The sequence below is a fragment of the Sapajus apella genome, unplaced genomic scaffold (genome assembly GCF_009761245.1).
Source record: "Sapajus apella isolate SASKATOON/1434 unplaced genomic scaffold, GSC_monkey_1.0 scaffold18, whole genome shotgun sequence".
Classification (NCBI taxonomy): domain Eukaryota; kingdom Metazoa; phylum Chordata; class Mammalia; order Primates; family Cebidae; genus Sapajus; species Sapajus apella.
The window spans coordinates 7,726,608-7,749,605 of record NW_022436958.1 but is presented as its reverse complement, the minus strand read 5'-3'; the positions used below and the strand labels follow the sequence as shown (position 1 = coordinate 7,749,605).

General features: G+C 37.9%; 1 protein-coding gene across 5 annotated transcripts in view; it reads right to left on the bottom strand.

The window, feature by feature from the left end:
• The window catches only part of ARHGAP15 (Rho GTPase activating protein 15), a 637,215-nt gene that overhangs the window by 59,539 nt on the left and 554,678 nt on the right, over positions 1–22,998 (bottom strand). For all 5 annotated transcript variants that reach the window (XM_032286210.1, XM_032286212.1, XM_032286216.1 and 2 more), the window contains one exon: positions 12,383–12,488. In XM_032286210.1, coding sequence (XP_032142101.1) covers positions 12,383–12,488 — 106 coding nt within the window. The remainder of the gene's footprint in view (positions 1–12,382; positions 12,489–22,998) is intronic.

Genomic DNA, 22,998 nt, shown 5'->3' with positions numbered 1-22,998 from the left:
TTCCTATTTAATAAATGATGCTAGCTAGCCATATGCAGAAAACTGAAACTGGACCCCTTCCTTATGCCATATTTAAAAATCAACTCAAGATGGATTAAAGACTTAAATGTAAAACCCCAAACTATAAAAACCATAGAAGAAAATGTAGGCAACACTATTCAGGACATAGGCACAGGCATAGATTTCATGATGAAGATGTCAAAAGCAATGGTAACAAAAGGAAAAATTGACAAATGGGATCTAATTAAAGAACTTCTGCACAGAAAAAGAAACTATCATCAGAGTAAACAGAAACCCTACAGAATAGGAGAAAGTTTTTGCAATCTTTCCATCTGAAAAGGACTAATGTTCAGCATCTATAAGTTACTTAAGTTTATAAGAAAAAATCAAAGGACCCCATTAAAAAGATTATCTCATTTCTCATTTCAGAAAAATGAGAATTCTGCTCATTTCTTTGTTGGGATGATAAGAAAAGTATCAGGTAGGGGGAGATAAACTTGAGAGGCTTGAGAGGAACAACTTGCTTACCAATACCCTTAAGATGGAATATTCCCTAGTACTAGTCTGAAAATGCCAAGTTTCTAAGATTCCAGGTGATATGGTTTGACTGTGTTCCCACCCACATCTTGATTTGAATTGTATCTCCCAGAATTCTCATGTGTTTTGGGAGCGACCCAGGGGGAGGTAATTGAATCATGGGGGCTGGTCTTTCCTGTAATGTTCTCGTGATATTGAGTAAGTCTCATGAGATCTTCTGGGTTTATTAGGGGTTTCTGCTTTTGCTTCTTCCTCATTTTCTCTTGCCCCGTACCATGTAAGATGTGCCTTTCACCTCCTGCCATGATTCTGAAGCCTTCCCAGCATGTGGAACTATAAATCTAATTAACCTTTTTCTTCCCAGTCTTGGGTATGTCCTTTATCAGCAGTGTGAAAATGGACTAATACAGTAAATTGGTACTATTAGAATGCGGTGTTGCTGAAAAGATACCTGAAAATATGGAAGTGACTTTGGAACTGGGTAACAGCAGAGGTTGAAACAGTTTGGAGGGCTCAGAAGAAGACAGGAAAATGTGGGAAACTTTGGAACCTCCTAGTGACTTGTTGAATGGCTTTGACAAAGTTGCTGATAGTGATATGAACAATAAGGTCTAGGCTGAAGTGGTCTCAGATGGAAATTGGAACTGGAGCAAAGGTGACTCTTGTTATTATGTTTTAGCAAAGAGTCTGGCAGCATTCTGCTCCTGCTGTAGAGATTTGTGAAACTTTGAATTTGAGAGAGATGATTTAGGGTATCTGGAAGAAGAAATTCCTAAGCAGCAAAGCATTCGAAACGTGACTTGGGTGCTGTTAAAAGCATTCCATTTTAAAAGGGAAACAGAGGATAAAAGTTCAGAATATTTGCAGGCTGACAATGCAGTAGAAAAGAAAAACCCAATATCTTAGGAGAAACTTAAGTCAGCTGCAGAAATTTGCATAAGTAGCAAGGAACCAAATGTTAATCCCCAAGACCATGGGAAAAATGTCTCCAGACCATGTCAGAGGGCTTCATGGCAGCCCCTACCATAACAAGCCCAGAGGCCCAGGAGGAAAAAGTGGTTTCCTGGGTTGGGCCCAGGGTCCCCATGCTGTGTGCAGCCTAAGGACTTGGTGCCCTGCATCTCAGCTGCTCCAACTGTGTCTGAAAGGGGCCAATGCAGAGTCTGTGGCTTCAGAGGGTGGAAGCCCCAAACCTTGGCAACTTCCTTATGATGTTGAGACTGCAGGTACACAGAAGACAAGAAATGAGGTTTTGGAACCTCCACTTAGATTTCAAAAGACGTATGGAAATGTCTGGATGCCCAGACAAAAGTTTGCTGCAGGTGCGGGGTTCTCATGGAGAACTTCTACTAGTGCAGTGCGGAAGGGAAATGTGCGGTCAGAATCCCCACACAGAGTCCCTATTGGAGCACTGCCTAGTGGAGCTGTGAGAAGGCCACCATTCTCTAGACCCCAGTACGGCAGATTTACTGACAGCTTGCACTGTGTGCTTAGAAAAGCTGTAGATACTCAATGGGAGGCCATGAAAGCAGTCAGGAGGGAGGCTGTGTCCTGCAAAACCACAGGGGCGGAGCTGCCCAAGACCATGGGAAACCAACTCTTGCATCAGTGTGACCTGAATGTGAGACTTGAAGTCAAAGGAGATCATGTTGGAGCTTTAAAATTTGACTGCCCGGCTTGATTTTGGACTTGCCTGGAGCCTGTAACTTCTTTGTTTTGGTTGATTTCTCCCATTTGGAATGGCTGTATTTACTCAACATGTATACCCGCTTTGTATCTAGGAAGCTTGATTTTGATTTTACAGGCTTATAGGCAGAAGAGACTTGCCTTGTCTTAGATGAGGTTTTGGACTATGGACTTTTGGGTTAATGCTGAAATGAGTTAAGACTTTGGGGGACTGTTGAGAAGGCATGATTTGATTTCAAATGTGAGGACATGAGATTTGGAGGGTTAGGGGTGGAATGATATGGTTTGGTTGTGTTCCCATCCAAAATTCAGCTTGAATTATATCTCCCAGAATTCCCACGTGTTATGGGAAGGACCTAAGGGGAAGCAAATGGATCATGGGGATTGGTCTTTCCCATGCTATTCTCATGATAGTGAATAAGTCTCACGCGATCTGACGGATTTATCAGGGATTTCCATTTTTGCTTCTTCCTCATTTTATTTTGCCACCACCATATAAAAAGTACCTTTTACCTTCCACCAAGATTTTGAGCCTTCTCCAGCCATGTGGAACTGTAAATCCAATTAAACCTCTTTTTCTTACCAGTCTTGGGTATGTCTTTATCAGCAGTGTAAAAATGGACTAATACACTAGGCTTATGAAGTTGATCTTACCTGGAACCACTCACTAGCTATTAGATTATCATCTTGTTTAATGAAGTAATGTGATTCCATTTGTTCAACAAAAATTAATGAGTATCTATAATATGTAGGACATGGTACTAGGGGACATAGCAGGAATCAAAATGACATGAATATCTGTCCTTCTGGAGCCAGTGCTCTAACAGCAGAAGAGGCCAGGTTAGTTCTTTGTAATTTCTATTCTCACCAGTATTTTCAGGACCTGGCTATGCTATAGAATATCATTTTCCCTGCTAGATTATATTTATTCCTGTGCTTTTTTTCAAAAGCCAAAGGGTGAAAGTAAGAACAGTAGCTGGTCATTGTTATAAATTCTGCCCAATGCCCTGTTAAACTGAGGTTATTCTAGGTCTCTCTTGTGTAATTAGCAGTTTTAGTCACAAAATATAATGTCTTTGCTCTTGCCAAATGTTTTTTCTACCAACATGCACACCATTCTTAGGCTTCTTTCCTGGTATCTCTTTCTCTGACCACCCATTCAATGTTAGAAATGTCTAGGAATCTGTCCTTGACTCTCTTCTGGGTTCACACGGTCCCTTGGAGGTATTCATGACCTTACCCCATTGCCATCTTTAAACCCCTAACTCCAAAATTCATATCTAGATTTCAATCATCTTTCTTGCATTCCCAGCATATATATCTTATTCTCAATTGGATTTTGCTAATAGAATATAACAATGAGCAAGTCACATTATGTTAACAAAATTTCTGCTTTTTTCATGCCTCCAATTTGGTTCTTTTCCTATATGAAATGTAAGTTAAGGGTATCACCATTTGGCTAATTTAAACTCTGGATGCCATCCTGGAATCCTTCATCTTCCTAACCTCTTGCATGTACTTGGTGCACATGTTCTGTTGAATCTGCCTCTTCAATGCCTCTTGTATGCATCCCTTTCCCCCATTCTCCCTATCACTCCCTTAGCTGGGGATCTCTAGCTTGGACTATTATACCAGCATCTTCACTGTTTTCCCTACTTCTGGTATTGCCCTTCTACAAGCTGTCCTTTACTCTTATAAAAACTGTGATTTTTATGAATACAAATTTCATTACCTTACCTCTCCGTTTCAGAGCCTTCAGTGATTTTCCTAATGTCTACAGTTTTTTTGAGACATGATCTTGCTCTGTTGCCTAGAGTGCAGTGGCAAAATCATAGCTCACTTTAGCCTCTGACTTCCTGGGTTCAAGTGATCCTCCTGCCTCAGCTACTTGAGTACCTGGGACCGTAGGTGCACACCACAATGTCTGGCTAATTTTTTAATGTTTTGCAGAGATGAGTTCTATGTTGCCCAGGCTGGTCTGGAACTCCTGAGCTCAAGTGATTCTCCCTTTTCAACCTCCCAAAGTGCCAGGATTACATGAGTGAGTGAGCAACATTGCTTGGCCTACAGAAAGAATTTCAAGCTCCTTATCAGAGTGTATGGTGTTCTTCACAATTTAAGTTGTTTACAATATTGGAGGCTTATAATCTGCCACGCTTTATTTTCTTTATGATTCCAAATTCTCTAATCCTTCTAGAGGACTCATCATTTCTTTACCACATGGCAGTTCTTCTCCATGTCCTTGTACACAGTATTCCCTCTCTCTATAGTAGGGCTGTTGTCTGCCAAACCAATATCCTTAAATATAGCTTGTTTCATGTCCTGTGGGAGGCATCCTTTGATTTTTCTAAGCTAAATTTCAGCTTCCATCTAGAGTTCTCATAGCATTTTAGATGTTGCATCATATTTTAAATAATTGTTTACTAATTTATCTGCCCTCAGGGGATAAGATATGTGAGGGTAGGAATCCTCCTTATGCCTCTAACATTGAGTTGAAGGGTCAGCATTTTTTTTCTGTGAAGGGTCAAATAGTAAATATTTTTGGCCTTGTATACCTTGTTGAGACTTATTGTGACCTCTTGCCATTGTAGCATGAAAACAGTCATAGGCAAAATAGAAATGAATAGGTATGTTTGTGTGTTTCAATAAAACTTTATTGACAAAAACAGGCGGCAGGCTGAGTGTGGCCTGTGGGCCATACTCTTCCAACCCCTGATTTTGTTCAGGCCTAGAATATAGCAGGCACTCATTTGAGACTTCCTGAAGGAATTCGTAGGTAGAATTTTACAGTTACAAAACATTTTCACAAATATAAATTCACTTGACTTATTTCACACATGAACAAAAGGGATGGCTACAGACTTTGAAAGATTTTCTCAATATTGTATAGTTTCTAAGGGCTGAGGCTGGGACTTGAGACTATATCTTCTGATTTCAAATTCTTTCCATAGGTTAAAGGCCTAATGGAAAGAATTTGGAATCAGAAGATATAGTCTCTGATTCTCTACTATGAGTCGAGAATGGGGGGTGGGGGGCAACTTAAAAAGTTTACCTCTCATGAGAGAAATACCCTCATGCAGTTGGCTATCACTTAACAATAGGGACAACAATGATAGATGGGACAGTAGCGACTTTAGGTTTTGTTGTTTCCTATTTTTCAGTGGTAAATGTTTCCATTCGAATGTTAAATCTAAAGATCGAAAGTAATAATTTCACTCCCATCTTAAAGCCTATCTTCCACAGCCTTCCTCCACAACAAGGAGACACTGCTGGAAGGATCATTGAATCTTAGTCTTCAGCTCACAAACCTTATAAATCCCATGCCAAGATGTCTTCTAAATAGGTGACATTTTAATGATTACTACAGGGAGTTAGGAACTATTGCTTCGCCCTCGCTATCAGAGTAATTAATTTTCTTAACGACCAGGCCAAATTTTGCCAGGGGAGTCCAGTTGAGAAATTTTAGGCCCATAGGAAGTACATTAGCTCTTCAAAGTGATTAGGGTGCCGTTTAAAATACACGAGCAAAGGAGCTAGGAAGCTTCTGGCTTATTTTCAAAAACCTTGCAACCCCTACCCCACAGGAAAGGAAAAAAAAAATAGTAAAAGAAAATAACAATTTGTACAGGTTCCTCATTTTCCAGTAAAAATACCCATGTCCTGCAAGTCTTTGGATATCAGGTATTGTGGTTGGGTGAAAGACCAAAGTGTACAGAAAAAGAATGGAATGCCAGAAGACAGCACAGAAAAACATGGCCCTGCTCGAAAGCATAGCAGAGCTGAGCATGCAGAGGCCTGGATCTGAGGCAGAGGGCATCACCAGCCATGGCCCCCAGTGACCAGAGAGAAGGGTGATGGCTGTGGGCTTTGAAGCTCATTCTTTAACCATATCTAATTTCTCCCCACCAAAATGTCAGAAATACCTACAGTGCCATTTTAAAGGCAGGGTGGATGAATTAGTTTGTCTCCATTGTTTTCTGACATAATGCTTATATTTCTGGGTCATTATCATTTCAGTTGCCTCTGAGATACTTTTGCAGCATGTTTTATTTAATATCCGTGAAGACCACAGAGAAGCTTTAAATATCAGTTTACTTTCATAAAACAGCCTCAGCTCAACAGTTTCTACTTTCAATGAGGCATTCAACTGGCATGTGTCCATGAGATTTGTCTATTCAGCCATATCATTTTTTTCACCTTGGAATTCTATGAACAGCTGGACAACTTTCTAACAGTCAATGCAAAAGGGAAGATTTTAACTTTCCTTTCAACCTATTTTACAAAGTGCAAGTCTCCTATAATAAAGTCTATTTGCACCTAAAATCTGTGGCAAATATATTCTTTCAAAGCTATTTTAAAAAATCAACAAATGACATTACTTCCTAAGTCATTATTAAAAGTCACCCATTTAAAAGACACTTGGATTTTCTCTGAGTAATGTGCACATGCAAAACGTGTACATGAAAGTTCTTTTGAGTCCTTACCCCACTCACAAATTTGAGATTGTTTTGGCTTCCAAAATGCATGCCACAAAGGAAATCTGGCTAACTAGTTTAAATTTAGCTCTGTGGAAAGACTTTATTTATTTTCTAAATTTTCCATAATTCTCATGTATTATTTTTATCATGGAAATGAAAATGTGGAAAAAGACTTCAGCCATATCTAGAATACTTTACTAATAGTAATGACAACAAAATTCTAGTCCTTCCAAAGGGTAGCACCAGGTCGAGGTGGATATGTAATTGATAAGACTCTAGGTGGATAGGTAGTTGATAGGATTCTAGGAGTGTTTATAGTGGTGACTGCGACACAGAGTATGTCCTGCTGGCTTCAAGATCTCTTACCAGGCTTTCACAAAGCTAGTATTCTGTTTGTCTTGGCAGGAAATTCTGATCATGAAAATCACTCTGATAAGTTACACAACAAAGCAAGAGAACTAGAAGTTTCCCTAGGAGACTGCTGTAACAGAGGAGGCTCTTCATAAGAGGCATAGGAAAACCTGTGCCTATTTCCAATCTGATTATGCCTGCCCCAGAGGCAGGCAGACTAGATGATCATATAGCAAACTATCACCTGGAAGGTGAAGAGTTGGAACGAAGACCATGAGACAATATGCCAGCCAGGATGACAGGGAGTCTGAGACAAAAAAGAGTTGTGATTGGGTATGAGGATGGGGGTGTGATGCAGCTTGTCAAACATGTGAAATAGTCTTTCTAGGGCTCTGAGAAACTCGTTGAGTCAGGCCACTGAGGAAACTCAAGTTTTAGAAAAAGATCCTGAGGTGGGATAAAGAATTTTGTGGAAGCCAGGAAGTTTAGCAGTAATTTAGCCTGTACTGCCTTGGTAATTCTTTCTATATTTCATAAATAATTATTTTACATTTCCCTCATTATAAAAACACTGTAATATGTGCAATATAGTAATACATGTAGAAATAATACATTGATATAAAATGTTTATTTAGTACTTATGTGCTAAGCACTATGCAGAACTCTTTGAAATCACTGTTCATTTACTTCTCACTACAGAAATAAGTTCTATTACAATCTCCCTTAGACAGATGACAAAATGGAAGCTTGGAGTTGAATAACTTGGCCAAGCTTACACCTTCAGTAAGCAGCAGAGCCAAGACTTGCATTTAGGTCAGCCTAACTCCAAATCCTGATTTCTTCATCCCCTTAACCTCAGTGTTTCCTCCTATACCATTGTTAGGGGAGAAAAAGGAACACAGGAGCCAAACTTTCACAATCCAACAACTCAGAGAAAGAAATATTAACATTTTAGTAAGTATAGTCTTTTCTACATTCACAACTTTTTTTTTCGCATATTTATAACTATGCTCTCTTTGTATGCAAAAGACTGTATCTCTGATTTTATTTAACATTTAACACAGCATTTGTGCAAGTGAAAGCAGAAAGAAAAACATGAACTACACTTTACTAAGCCAATATGATATATCCTATTCTGTATAACCCTCCCCATCACTAAACACTTACATTGTTTCTAAAGTTTCACCATTGCAAACAGTGCTGTCACAGACAATTTTACCTGCATAAACTTTTTTACTCTTTATGATTGCTTTTAAAGTTATGAAACTTTGAAAGGTCTGCATTCTTGAGATATATTACATTTATGGGTTTTCCGATATGCTGGCTGTACATCCCAACGGGCAGCATAAAAAGGGCTTAATTAACATACACCTGCCAAAATGGGATTCACCCTATTTCATTTGTTTTCTATAACCTCATCTTCTTTCTCATGTCTGCTTTTGGAAAGTAGAGAAAAGGATGCCCTTCTAATTAATACCTCCTTTTGTAAAAAGAATGCTATCGGGGGGACAATTTTCACAAGAAGTCATCACTGAAATCTCAGACAAATCTCTATGGCTGACTGGATATGGGAGACACAGAAATGAGACAAATGAAAATTGTGTAGAGTTTTTCTTTGAAAAATCTCAATAATTTGGCCATTTCTTTCCTTTTGACATCTATCACTCCAATCCAATTGCAACTCCCCTGGCGCCTCCTGGGTTCTCTCCTCTTTCTATCTCTTTCATCCTGTACTCTGCTTTCAGATGACTCTTACATAAACACTGAGCACATCATGCAATTTTCTGGTTCATAAAAGGTTAATGATTCCCTAGTTCTTATTTAACTTCTTTACTGACTCTCAACCACCAACTACTACCCATCAGCAAGTAAACCATCTTTCTAGGTCCTCCCTCCCATTGGCTTCATCTTCACTCTGCCTCTCTGCCTTTCCAAAGAAGCAGGCTATAGGAAAATGGATTTGACACTTGTATATTATGGAGACAGTTTTGCGATTTATATGATGATTCAGAAGGTACCAGAGGACCTTCCAGGGCCTATCACTGTAATGTCAATTTGTGAAAATGGCTATTAATAAGGGTTTCTGGCTGACAGCATCTTGGATGATAGCTTATTCCGAATTCCTGGTCTTAAGCTATGATAGCAGAAGCATAGAACTTGACCTTGAGTTTGATTAAGAATGAAGACTCTGGACTCTGAGATTAGTCAGCCTGTGCAGCCATTATGCAACCTTATGCTTAATATAATCACAGTCCTTTAAAAATTCTGGCTTTTGTGAATAGGATTTACATCCACCTTCTAGTCCAACTGTGCTGCATTAAGTTTTCCCAGTTGTTAGCCTATCTGCTTTGAGGAGTGCTTTTAACTCAGAGCTCTGCAAAAATGTAGTGCTTTTCTGTTGACTGTAGAGTACGTGGGTCAAGTGGAATTTTTGGCACTTCATTACATTCCCTGACCCTCACTAAACAAACTTCAAAATATATATATGTTTGCAACAATTTGGAATAAACACTACATACAAGTGTTGACGATAGATTTTCTGAAGAACTACCAAATGCATCAAGACTAAGGAAAACATTCTAATGATTCTTTCAAACACGAATATATTTAAATTCCTGTTAAACAGTCTTCTTATTTAGTCTTCTCAGGCTTTGATGACATGCCACGATTGGCTGTTTATCAAAAACTTAGCAAAAAAAATGCTTAACAAGATATAATTGTGTGTACACACTCGTGCATAATTAAACCCAGTTTATAAATTGGTCCAGGATGAAATATCATCATACCACCCAAGAAACGATGGTGGCTAGCAAATAACACTTCTTCCCATGTATAATAATGAGTCTTAAAATGTGAATACTGTGAAGTGATATAATAATCTAATCTTAAGTCTTAATTTTAAACATCTATTTCCATCACTATTGAACTAAATGAAAGTTCTAACAAGATTAGGAAATTAACTTAGATATAAAAAACAGGATCAGGCATTAATTGTTAAAACTGGGATTATGTGGCCTAGACATGGACCATAGTCATCCACTGAAGATTTTTAACTAAATAGATTCTCTTCTGTGTGCTTTATTTATTTTCTTTGAAGGAGGATTTAGCTGACTCTCAGTTTCTCTATTTTATAGCTGTTCCTTCAGTTGAAAAAAGAGGGAATAATTGGGACAGAGTAATGGATATTTCTCAAGAACTCTAAGACTAGGTATTGCATAGCATTAAAGGGTATACTTTTCCATTTGTTTTATGACTTTGTCCAGTTAAAGTTACTGAGATAAGCAATCCAGTATTTACTTGTAACTTGAAACCCCTTTCATGGTGTCTGGCTCCTAAGGGTAAAGAATTAACATTTGAGGAATGCTTTCCTTGTGCCCGGCATTTTATATGCATTATCTCATTTAATTCTCATAACCACGAGATATGGTTGATAGTATTTAATCCGATTTTACTTGCCTGAGATCATAATGGGAGTAAAGTATTTGACTCGAGGTCTCTCTTTGAATTTCTTTAAAGCCCAAGATCCTTTCACTAAACCACATTGGATTTCCCACTGTAGCCAGTATGTGGAAGTGGGGAGAAGAAACACTCTAATAGTAAGAGATTTTCTGAACTTTAAAATAAAGTTCCCCTTTGAGAGTAAAATAAGACAGAAAATGATATGATGAGTTGATTAAAACATGTTCCCTAATGCAGTGAACTGTTTTAGCAAGTTACGGACTGTGTATACCATGAAATACTATGACATCACTTGAAAGAATAAGTCTTTTAATGAAATAGAAGTCTTTATATGAGTTGCAAAATAGTTGTATAATGATATGTGCAATCTGATGTACTTTAACATAAGAAACAACCACACACACACGTTTACATGTGCTTAGGAACAGGTCAGGAAGGACACATACAAAAATATTAGTTACTTCTGTTCTGCAGGCTAAGAGTGTCTGGTAGGCGGATTTCATTTTTTAGGGTAAATACATCACTGTTGCTTAATTTTGGGGCGTGCAATTGCATGTATTACATTTGCAATTAGAAATCATGTAATGGATTAGTTGAACAATCTGTAGGAATGACTCATCCCAAATTATGAATGATTGAGGTGTTTAAGGAGATTTAATCTCACAAAAGCAAAACTGCTCAATCTATTTGAAACTCTATCAGGCTTCAATATTACTATGCATATATCATGAGAGCTAAAACCTCATCACTTCTGTTGCACTCTGCCTTGTCTGAAGAAGGTGTTAACAGAAGGCAAATGAGTAACAGTCATTTTAGACTTAACATGTCCAAAATAGAACTCTCAAACCTGCTTTTCCTACTCAACTTGTTCCTCCCCCAGTTTTACCCATTTCTGCAGCACTATGGTTTCTTCACTTGCCCAAGTTGAAACCCAAAGTTACATACTTGATCTCTCCTTTCCTTTCCCCATGGTGTCCCAATCAGCAAGTCCAGCTTGATCCATCTCCACAATATCTCTATCCATTTCTCTCGGAGGGCTCCGCTCAAGCCACCGATATCTTTTACCTGGACTACTGTGGTTGTCTGCCATTAGGCCTTCCTGTCTTCACATTTGGAAGCATTCTCTGCTCAGCAGCCAGAGCAATCTTTTACACTCCATCAGTGTAGCATTCTTCAGTGGTTCTTCCTCGTATTTAGAATGGAATCTAAATATCTCACTGTGAACCACAGAACCTATGTGATCTGATGCTCATGTGATGTTTGGGACTTCAGCTCCTGACCCCATCCTGCCTCCACAGTAGGCCCTAGCAGTTTGGGCTTAATTTCTGCTTTTCAAATACTTCAAGCTCTTAGAGGCCTCTAGGGCTTTACATTTGCCTTTCTTCTTCCTGGAAGACTCCTCTCTTAGCTATTTACACGGATAGCACCTTATCAATCTAAGCCAACATTTTACAGATGAGGAAATTGGATGCAGAGAGTTTAAATAACTTGTTTGTGGCCATAACACTTGGTACTTGTTGGGGCTGAGTTTTGAATCCATGTCTGAATCATTTCATGTTCTTTCTATTACGTTAGAAAACAAAGTCAAGTGACCCATTCCAGGGTCCAGGTGATGGTTCTGACAATCAATCAGCAAACATATACTTGTTGAAAAGGCCTTGAAAAATAAGCTATTTCAGAAATTCCTTTTGTAGATTCTCCTTTCTATCCCTAGCAGATTCTCCAGCTTCTGCAGAAAGACCTAGGTCAGTTACAAGGGAAAATATGAGGTGGACTCATTTGGAAACTCTTGCCTTAGAGATCTGAAATTAAATATTGCCCATTTAGGAAATGACTATAAAGTGACATATCCAGAAACCTGTACAACTTACTTAGTTAGATGTCCAAAGAGCACTTTCATGGTGTCACGATTTGGTGGAGGGAGTTTTTGTACAAGAGACTTTACAGCTTCAATTCTTGTGTTGTTGTCCTGCTTTTCTGAAAAAGAAATTAAGAAGGAAGGTTAGGGGGAAAAAAAAAGATTTCATCGGTACAGATACATGAGAAAATTTTCTTGGGCAAATTTTGGACTAAGACTAGCAACTAAGAGTCCTAGTCAGTAGCCGAAAGGAAGAGGTGGACTCAACCTGGTTATTGAGGAGTTTCTTTTTGACTCTGAATTTGGCTGTGGCAGGCCTTTTGGGAGGCCATGTACAAGCTGATGAAGCTTTTAGCATTTGCACATTTGTCTTTTCTGCTTTGATTGTAGATGGAATGGCTGTACTGTGAGATAATCTTAACATGAAGACAACAATGTGACTTTGACATTGCCTTCCTTATCTTAACATTTGGCTTTCTTAAATGCCCTGTTTTACAAGGTGTGGTAGGGCAAATAAGGGCCTTCCAGAGATGTCCATGTCTGAACCTGTGGAATGTGTGACTGTTATATCACATGGCAAAAGGGACTTTGCAGATATGATAAGTTAGAGATTTTGAGGCAGGGAGATTTTTCTGGATTATCTGAATGGGCGCAGTAGAATCACAAAGGTCCTTATTAGGGAGAAACAGGAGGATGAGAGTCAGAGAGAAAAGGTGATGTGACTTCCCACGTGACAATGGGAGCAGCATGAGGGGTGGCTATCTGAGGAATTGTGACAGTCTCCAAAAGCTGGGAAAGGCAAGGAGACAGAGCCACTAGGGGTACCGCAGGCCTACCAATCTCTTGCTTTTGGCTCAGTGAAACTGATTTCAGACTTCCACCCTCCAGGACTGTAAGAGAATAAGTTTGTGTTTTAAGCTCGTGTTAGTGTTACAGCAGCAATGGGAAACTAAACAACAACATATAGCGTAATTTGATTACAAATATTCTATCACTGCTTGATTTTGTAAAAGGGCAAAATTAAAAAAAATTATTTCCATGTTATCCCTTTTTCCTTACACATTTTGTTTTTCCTTTAAGAGAGTATAAAAAAATATAAAAAATTGAAATAGCTTATTGCCTGGTCATACACATTTTGTAAAATAGGAAGTTGTTCAAAACTGTATACCACATAGATTGCTTTCTCTCATTTTGTTTATGGATGGCAAAGTAAAAGTTGATTTACTTAGTACACAAGGGAATTCATCTTTCCATAGTTTTAACCAGGGCCTTCCCATCTAGAAATGTAATTATTTATTAAACTCAGACACCTCATACACTTCCCTTTCTATACTTTAGGTATCTTTCCTTTCTATAAATTCTAGCATAGAGCTCCTGATGATTCTAAACAGGCTGCAGCTGGAAAATAAGATATAAAAAAGAACAATATGTAAAGCAAACATCCACCCAGTAACCATTGTCTTCTTCCTTAGCAAGACAACCCCACTGTTGAGAGGATGGTAATAAGCGCAGCTGGCCTGGAGCTACAGTCACCATGAGACCAAGTCTGGCCAGTGAGACTGAAGTCACAGTGTTGGTCAGGCCTTCTGGGAGGGCGTGTATGAGCTGATTTAGCTTTTAGCCTTTGTATCTTTTCTCCTTTCTGCTTCTTTGAATATAGACAGAGGGGCTGTACTGTGATCTAATCTGGAGAACTGAAGCTCTGTGGAGCAGAATACACAGGTAGAAAGAGCTTTCTTCAATCTGTCGAGCAGTCAAACCAGACCTGTACTTCCTGCCTCTGGGTTTCTTTTGTATTTTTTGAGATGGGATTACGTAGGCTGGAGTGCAGTGGTGTGAACACGGCTCACTGCAGTCTCAACTCCTGGGCTCAAGCTATCCTTCTGCTTCAGCCTCCTGAGTAGCTTGGACTATGGGTGCATGCCACCGTGCCGAGCTAATTTTATTTTGTATAGAAAAAGGGTCTCACTATGTTGCCCAGGCAGGTCTTGAACTCCTGGGCTCAAGCAATCATTCTGCCTTGGCTTCCCTAAGTGCTGGAATTATAGGCATGAGCCACTATGTTTGGCCCTCTGGGTTTCTTTGGCATAAGAAAAGAAGCCCTTGTGTACTGACGCCCTTGAGGATGGATCTCTGATATTAAGGCCAAACACAGTTCTTAATAATACGATGTACTTACAAAAGTCTAATTCAATAGGTATATAAGCTTTATGACAGTCGAATAAGAAAGAGTTAGTTTAGACACTGGCAGCTTCTTTAATATGTTGTCGCAAAAGAAATTTTTTAATAAGGAATTATAGGAAAATATCCTGCAGAAGATGGTATTTGGCTAAAGTGGGATGGGGGCAGTCTTCCTAGTGGAACTCTGCTTGGTTTTTCCTCCTAAAACCACAAAGGCCTATAAATAATGCCTCCCACAGTCAAAGCTTTCAAAATTGCAGTTATTCTTAGAAGAGTTCCAACATAATATGGCCTGGACAACTGCAAATGAAAGAAACAAAGGGGAACGAGAAAGAGAAATAAAAGAAAGTTACAACATCATAGCCTACACCAGACCTCATCTTTTCTGCCAAATAGTAAAAAGCTCTCTTGGAGTTTAATGATGGTCAGAAAATGTGATGCTTCACAAGACCACTTGGAGCCTATGAAATATCATAAACCAGAAAAAATGTACAACAAGTTAATAAAGATGAGAGTGAAATTGGTATAGTGTGCCCAGGTCAGAGCTATTAGGGATGCTTGAATGCCTTGTATCTATTTGAAGCTAATTCCATACAACAATAATTGTACACACACACACACACACACACACACACACACACACATACACACATGTATACACACACTACATATATACACACACATATATTCAAGAGGTGTAGGCATTCCGTACAGTTTGGTATGATGCCAGTAGTGCAGTTTACCTGAGGATCTGTTGAACTACTAGGTGCAAGCAATCAATATGATACTGGAAGGGGACGAGGGGAGAGAGGGAGAAGACACCTTTCTAATTTCACTGAAATCTCTGACTATAGTAATAATCAGGTTAATGTCAGACTCTCCAAGAAAAGGACCCGTTGACATTGAGGGCTACAGAAGTAACATCTACAAATTCAGCTTGACAGGCAAGAAGAGGGGAGTAGTCTTGTTGGCTCTAACCAGCAAACTTTACTCATAGGGAAAAGATGATCCAGTCAGGGTGGGGTTAGAAGAGATTGGCCATTGCTTCATGGGAAAGAGTTGATTTGCAAGGACACTTCCATGGTGTTTGGGCAGGAATTAAGACATCATCAAGTCTGTTAAGCCAATACTTAAAAGAATTATGAGCTTTCTTAGACAGAGTCAGCTCTCCCTCTCCTGTGTTCTGTTGCATTTAGAATATTCTATTTACAAAACACTTTGCATGGTATTTCTACTGCTCAAGTACTTGTCAAATTCCCCCATTAAATAGGGAATTTTTAAAGCTAGGCAATTTTTATACAGGCGTGTGGTGGGTTAAATGAATGAAGAATTAGTGAGTGAACTAATGAAAGTTGTGAACATGAATCGGAATACTTGGACCTTGGTTTGAATTCTGTAATGGCTTTTGTTTAGCTGTGTGGTCTTGGACAAGTTTCTTACTCTCTTTGAATAAGATCTAAAATGGTAGTTGTGTTGATTAAACAAGATAGTATATAATGTACCAAGCACAATTACAAGTAAAACAAAGTACTCTAATTTCACTTTCCCCTGCACCGCTGTCACCTTTTTTGAGGCCCACTTCACTGGGTCTGGTTCACCTTATAATTCCAGCAGTTAGCATGCTATCTGGTTGCAAAGACATTCAAAATGTAGTTGCTAATTCCTGAGCTGAGTTGGTGCCGATTGGTGAAAATACAATTGCTATGGTAGCCCAACATGACACAACAACCTAAATACTGTGTGATAGGCTGAGAAACTGATGGTCTGATTGGTGACAGGTTAGTTATGTAGATGTATCCCTGTGAAAATTACATGTTGGTTTCCAAGTCTGCCTATAAGAAACATTCTACATGAAGAATATTTTACAGAAATATTTTTCTCTCTTTTTCTACTTCCACACATTCTTGAGGAATCAGACAACTGGATATTGGTGCATCCATATTTGTGGTCAAGTTATACTTAAGTTCTAAATGGGGAACCATACCATGGCTTAGAGAAAGCTGAAATATTAAGGAGGAACAATTTATTTTTCTTACAACATAATCAGAACAAAATCTGAAAAGGTTATAGTAAAGCAGTATTTTTTCATGCAAATCAATACCACACCCACTCTTCCATAGCTTGTAATATCAGGAAATAACACAAACACTTCTAAGTGGAGGAACATCTAAAAATACAATTGGATACATTAAAATCGAAATGACACCTTTTCAGATCTGGTTTATTGATGTGTCATATTAGGAATTGGAATCAACACACATAATACAGGAGTGGTTAATGAGCTAAGATTCATACACAGCTTACTAAAGATGTGTCAACTGTCTTCAATTGATTCAGTGAGCATCTGAAAGACAGCATTTTCTATTAATATTTCTCCCTCAGCATATGGTTTTTCTCATTATTATGAAGCATTTAGAGTTCTGAGAAGACTTTGAGATATCTCTAACTTTTTACATTATGACTGGTGGGAGGAGGAAGGAAATTTTTGTACTTAGAGAATTAGAGAATCTCTTAGGTAAACTGTATATGAAGAGACTTCTACAAAATCTTTCCAGAAGTGATGAACTCCATAATTCTTTCCCTCTTTCATTTGCATTTAACTCCTGACCTCATTCTATTATGATTTATTTTCGCATCTATTCCATGCAATACCTCCGTTTTAGTTCTCCACCCATATCTAAATAGCCTCTTCAGTCTCTAAGCTGTGAACCCACAATTGCACCACCACTTTTTGTAGTGCTTCATTTTTGCCATCCAACAGTGATTCTAAACTGTTACTAATACCCACTCCTCACCAACCTACCCCATCTTCTCAAACTACATCAAATTCATTGTTGTAAATGAGCTTCAAAAACGATTCCACATTTAGAGAAGTAACATCTATGTGATGTGGAATAGCCTTTAAGTTATAAGAACGTGGCTTTATACTTTTCCCCAAATTCATGGTTTTGAGGGCAGATTTTTCAAAATATGGTTTATGATAGTTATACTTGCATACATCTGCATGAAATGTTGTTACTAAAGCACATTTACAGCCCAATGCCTTATAGAAAAGAGAGAACACTGTATATGATGATGGAAAAAGTTCTGTACAGTGAAGAACCTTGGATCTGATGTCCCTGGACACTTTTCTGTCCCTATCATTCATGCCTTTTTATTCTTATAGCTTCATGTTAGATCATGTTTAAAAATAAATTCTGCTTTGTTATATACATTCACTCAAAGGAAGGAAAGACCAAATTATCCCAGTAATCAATGTATAGGGAGTACTATTCATCTCATTTGCCTACAGTTCTTAAAGGACAACTGTATTTCCTTGTTTAAAGAGGTCAGTAGTACCACAGCTGTTCTGCTTCTGAAAGTTATTCTGAAATGTTTAATGCACCATGTATGAAAAACATGGTAGTCCCTATATATCAGAGCAGTTCTCCGGTTTCTATTCAATTTACACTTTTTGGACTGTGGCCATTTCCGAATTTAGTTAGAGACTGTGCTTGCTTATAGGAGGAAGGAGTAACTTCAGAGAACAGTTTATTTGTTTCAGCATGCCTTACAATTGGATACAAACCTCTGAGGATACTCTTTTTAATGACAAAACTTGAGTTGCCCATTGAGGAGTCATCCCAGGGATGACAATAATTGCTTGATAAATGTCTTTGAGTAACTTAGAGTTGCTTTAGGAGGAGATGTTCTGGGGGCAGATTCAAATCTCACAGATAGATACAAATATACACATGCTTCAAACTCACATCATAAATAAGAGAATTGGCATATCCAGTGACATACTACTTCTCAGGAGTCTGGAAAAAATGGGGTTAGAATTTTTGCTATGCTATATGATTTTGGGCAAGTTGCTTGAACTATTTATGCTTCTAATTTGTACTTTTTTTTTTTTTTTTTAAAGATAGGGTCTGTCCCTGTCACCCAGGCTGGAGTGCAGTGGCATGATCTCAGCTCACTGCAGCCTCCGCCTTCCAGGTTCAAGGAATCCTCCCACTGCAGCCTCCCAAGTAGCTGGGACTACAGGCATGCACCACCATGCCTAGCTAATTTTTGTATTTTTTTGTAAAGATGGGGTTTCACTGTGTTGCCCAGTCCGATCTTGAACCCCTGGGCTCAAGCAATCCACCCACCTCAGCCTTCCAAAGTGTTGGGATAACTGGTGTGAGCCACTGTGTCCAGCTTAAGTAACTTTTAATAAAGGGCATTGCTTTGTTACAATCAATTTTAGGCTGATAACACTGAAAATACAGAAAAATTGTACATCTTATTGGGCTTTTGTAGAATTAAATATTTCAGTGCACATAAATGTAGACATAGTAAGTGATCATCTAAGTAAGTCTCCTGTAAGTCCTCTTTCCTTAAAACATTTTTCTTTTTCATTGTCCTTTCTATCATCTCTGATACATAACTGTTCTTGGTTCAAGGTTGTTTCTGAAATCAAATGAAGTGATACTTTTCACTATTTAGTATGCTTTCCTAAAAGTAGGAACAGGGCACATTATGTTACAGCTTTGTAAATATATAGAATGCTGTCAATTCTCAGAAGGTTTGTTTAAAATTCCTAAGTAGTTATAGTATATCGTAAATAGAAGTGTCATTGCATTATAAAAAAGGAACAACCACCATCTTGAGCATAGCCTGTAGCTGGCAATTTGCAAGTTTTCAAGGTTCTGTGCCCTTATCCCTAAACCCCAGAAAAGCCATATTTATATTTAACTAAAAGGAAGGCATAGTATCAATGTCTCAATGTCAGATACATTGTAAGTTTGGCTTTTGATGTTGATAAACTATGTCAAAACTGTTCAACCTGCCAAGAGAGGTACATTACTTGCAGGAAAGACCAAGCAGGAACTGAATCTATCTGACTCAAATAAGACATTTATTTCTCTAGGGAGGATCGCCTGACACTTGGAACTGATCACCTCTCTTTTACACCAGATTTCCTTGTATTCACAGTTTCTCCTTCCAGGAGATATTCATGTTTTGGCTGTTTTTTTGAATAAACAAGCCCCTTTAGGAAGAATTTTAAAAATGAGAACAACTCTTTATAGTCAGTTAACTGTCAGTATCAAAAAATACTCTGGCCACTTTATTGGCATAAGTCCATGGATTTGTTAAATGAGGGAAGCTTCAGCTCACTGGCCCCTTTAGCACTGTTTCTAGAACGATTTCTGGTCATGGTCCAGAAGGAACTAGACCATGTGGAACGTGCTGTTAGAAGGAGTGTGAAGAACAATCTTGTTATGGGTAATCTTTGTTTCCTTCCACCTCTATTCCTGCTCTCGGGCAATAAACAATTATGAAATCATTAAAAATAAATGTATAATTGCTTAAATAATTAAACATATATCTATATATGGCTGAAGAAAACCATATATATTCAGGCCCATGTACAACCTGTAGCAGATACAAAGTTGGTCGCTATCTTTTCATTTTATAATCCGGAGGGCAGATAAAATACAAAATGTCGTAATGGATGTTTAAATATAAGACATGTCATAATACAGGTGTCAGTGAAGTATATGTCTTTCTTCTGACTGAATGGATCATCTGAGATAACTGTTAAACTCAAAAAGCTTCTGAGATGTTACTCATTCCAAAATAATTCAGAAATGCAATTGATACAAGTCAATGAGTGTAAAATTCTATTTAATCAGTTTCTGGAAGTCTTCAAAATTATTATGCTTAACTTCTTGATCCATTCACAAATACATTCAGGAAAGTAATAATATCTTTTCTTGTGCAACTGTATCTATGTTATTCTAGTGACTTTTGATGCATTGTGATCTCACATTGGGGTGAGTTTGGAAAATGTATTCAAGTTTTAGTCTTTAAGTAACTTTTTTTTTTTTTTTTTAAATTTAGACAGGGTCTGTCCCTGTCACCCAGGCTGCAGTGCAGTGGCATGATCTCAGCTCGCTGCAGCCTCCGCCTTCCAGGTTCAAGGAATCCTCCCACCGCAGCCTCCCAAGTAGCTGGGACTACAGGCATGCACCACCATGCCCAGCTAATTTTTGTATTTTTTGTAAAGATGGGGTTTCACTATGTTGCCCAGTGTAATCTTGAACCCCTGGGCCCAAGCGATCCACCCACCTCAGCCTTCCAAAATGTTGGGATAACTGGCATGAGCCACTGTGTCCAGCTTAAGCAACTTTTAATAAACGGTATGGCTTTGTTACAATCAATTTTAAGATGATAACATTTCCCCAGACTCACCAATCCGAAACTGGCTCTTAAACCAAACTTGTACACCTCAGCTTTGCAGTGATGCCTCTACTTGTTTGAATTGAAGGGTAAGGCAGTGGCTGACAATCCAGCAGCAATCTTTACAGGAAAAGCATGATCCTATTGTCTTTCCTAGAATTTCTTGCTCTTTAAAGTAATTTTGGAGGTGTCATGGTGGCTAAGTAGATTTCTGTAACTTACAATGACACTAATTCATCCTTAGGCGATAGTCTGTGCTGAGAAAATAAAGCTTACTGGTTTATTTCTCTGAACTTCTCTAATTCAGTTTTCCTGTGAAGATTTTCTTGAAACTATATTTATTCATTTATATCTGGTTTTACAAGCTTTTTCTTATTAAAAACATCTTTACTATTTTGAGTCATTTGACATCTTTTTCATCATAAGCCAGTAATTCATTTCAAATACTCAAGTAGCTATTTATATTTTAAGCATTCATTTTCATAAGGGTGGAAATCCTACAAATACTTTTCAAGGTTTGAAGTTTTTAATGTATGTTTTTCCATTGATAGACAAATTAAATCTATAAGGGATTTAAAAAACTGTAGGATCTATACCACTATTAGAAAAAATGTGAACCAGGAAATACTTTTTTTGTCTTTGGGTCAAATTTTCTTTTTTTTAAGAAAGCATATTAAACTTTATCCATAGCCATTCATTTTGAACAAAAGACCTCTGAGGAGATAATGGTTAGTATAGCAAACCATCCAGCCAGTTCATTTGTAATGGCCACACAGTGACCCTGAGAGCAGAGAGAGGAGTTATTAATTAAACAAACATCAAAATTCTTTAAAAAAATTATTTATAAAATAATTTTATGATTCAGCTTTTTTTTTTTTTTTTTTTTTTTTAATTGTGAGACTATCATAAAAGAAGAAAAACAGGCAACATGTGGCAACTTTAGTCAGCATTTCTGAACTGGGAATGATAAACACCTCTGCCTGGCTCTGGCATTTATCAGAACTGAGATATTATTACCACATAGAGTCACAGCATGGTTACTGTTATCATCGGAAAAAAGAGCCAGCTAATCTTAATGGTTTGTAAAGCCGTTACCTGCACTGGTCTGACATTTATCATGATCATTTTACCACATGGGTCCTACATAGCAAAGGTCTTTTATCTGGAAGGGACATCACTATGAATTATTATTTGCAGCTAGGTAGAAAATTGTATGTTGTAGATACCTTTTCTCATTATAAATCACATAGTCACATTTCACCATTTCCCCCAGAAAGCTGCTGAGCCTAGATTTTTTTGCTAAAGCTTGTATTCTTCTCCCCTACCCTTTTCTTTTTATAGTTTCTTGAAAATATTAGCCATTTTTAAATTCACACCTTTAATTTTTGAAGAACCACATATATGGTAGATGTAAATATGAACATACTTTCATTATAGTTAAGAAACTTTCCTGTACATTTTGTAAAAAGCCTACACAGTACTTTAGAAATTGAAGTTGATAAACTGTCTACTTAAAAAAAAAAAAAAAATTCTCTCTTCTGACATGGTGGCCAGACTTTCTCTGTTCTTGACCTTGTCAATAGAATATTTACCAGTAGATCAGACAGAATTTCTCATGCTCGATTTGAAATACTCAAAACAGGCCATTTCTTGCCTGAAATCCTTAGCTTGGAAATATGTTCTGATGCGAAGTAAACCAGTTTTATTTTGTTAGTGAGTTCTTTCAGACTCAGTCTTAGTAAGTTATAATGGAGTAGAAGGTTCCTCCAACGCATTTGTTTTATAAGATGCTTAGATTCTATCCCTAACTATCAATGTTCTAATGACATACATTAACACATAGTATGGAAGAAATAAAGATATGAAGAGGTCTGTTTTAAAACCATGGGTTCAAGCCAGTAAAATGAAATGCAGTAATTTGACAATGGAAAATTACAGTGCAAAGCCCAAGTTGTTTACCATGAAGAAAAAATGAACAAATCCTCTCTTTTAAAAAGATTGAGACAACTAATCTTCTGAAAGAGATATTTATATATTTTCTTCTTTCTCAAGTGTTCCATTAGGGATAAACAAGCCAGAAATTCTGTACTTTTATAATGAAGAGGGAGTAGAATTCTTTGCCATTTTTTCATTTAGAAAGAAATGTGCAAGAAGAATGTGACAATTTAAGCAGATCAAGATTGTTTCAAATGGATCACAAGCGGGACTTTGTGGGATATTTTATACTAGCACGTGAAGCAA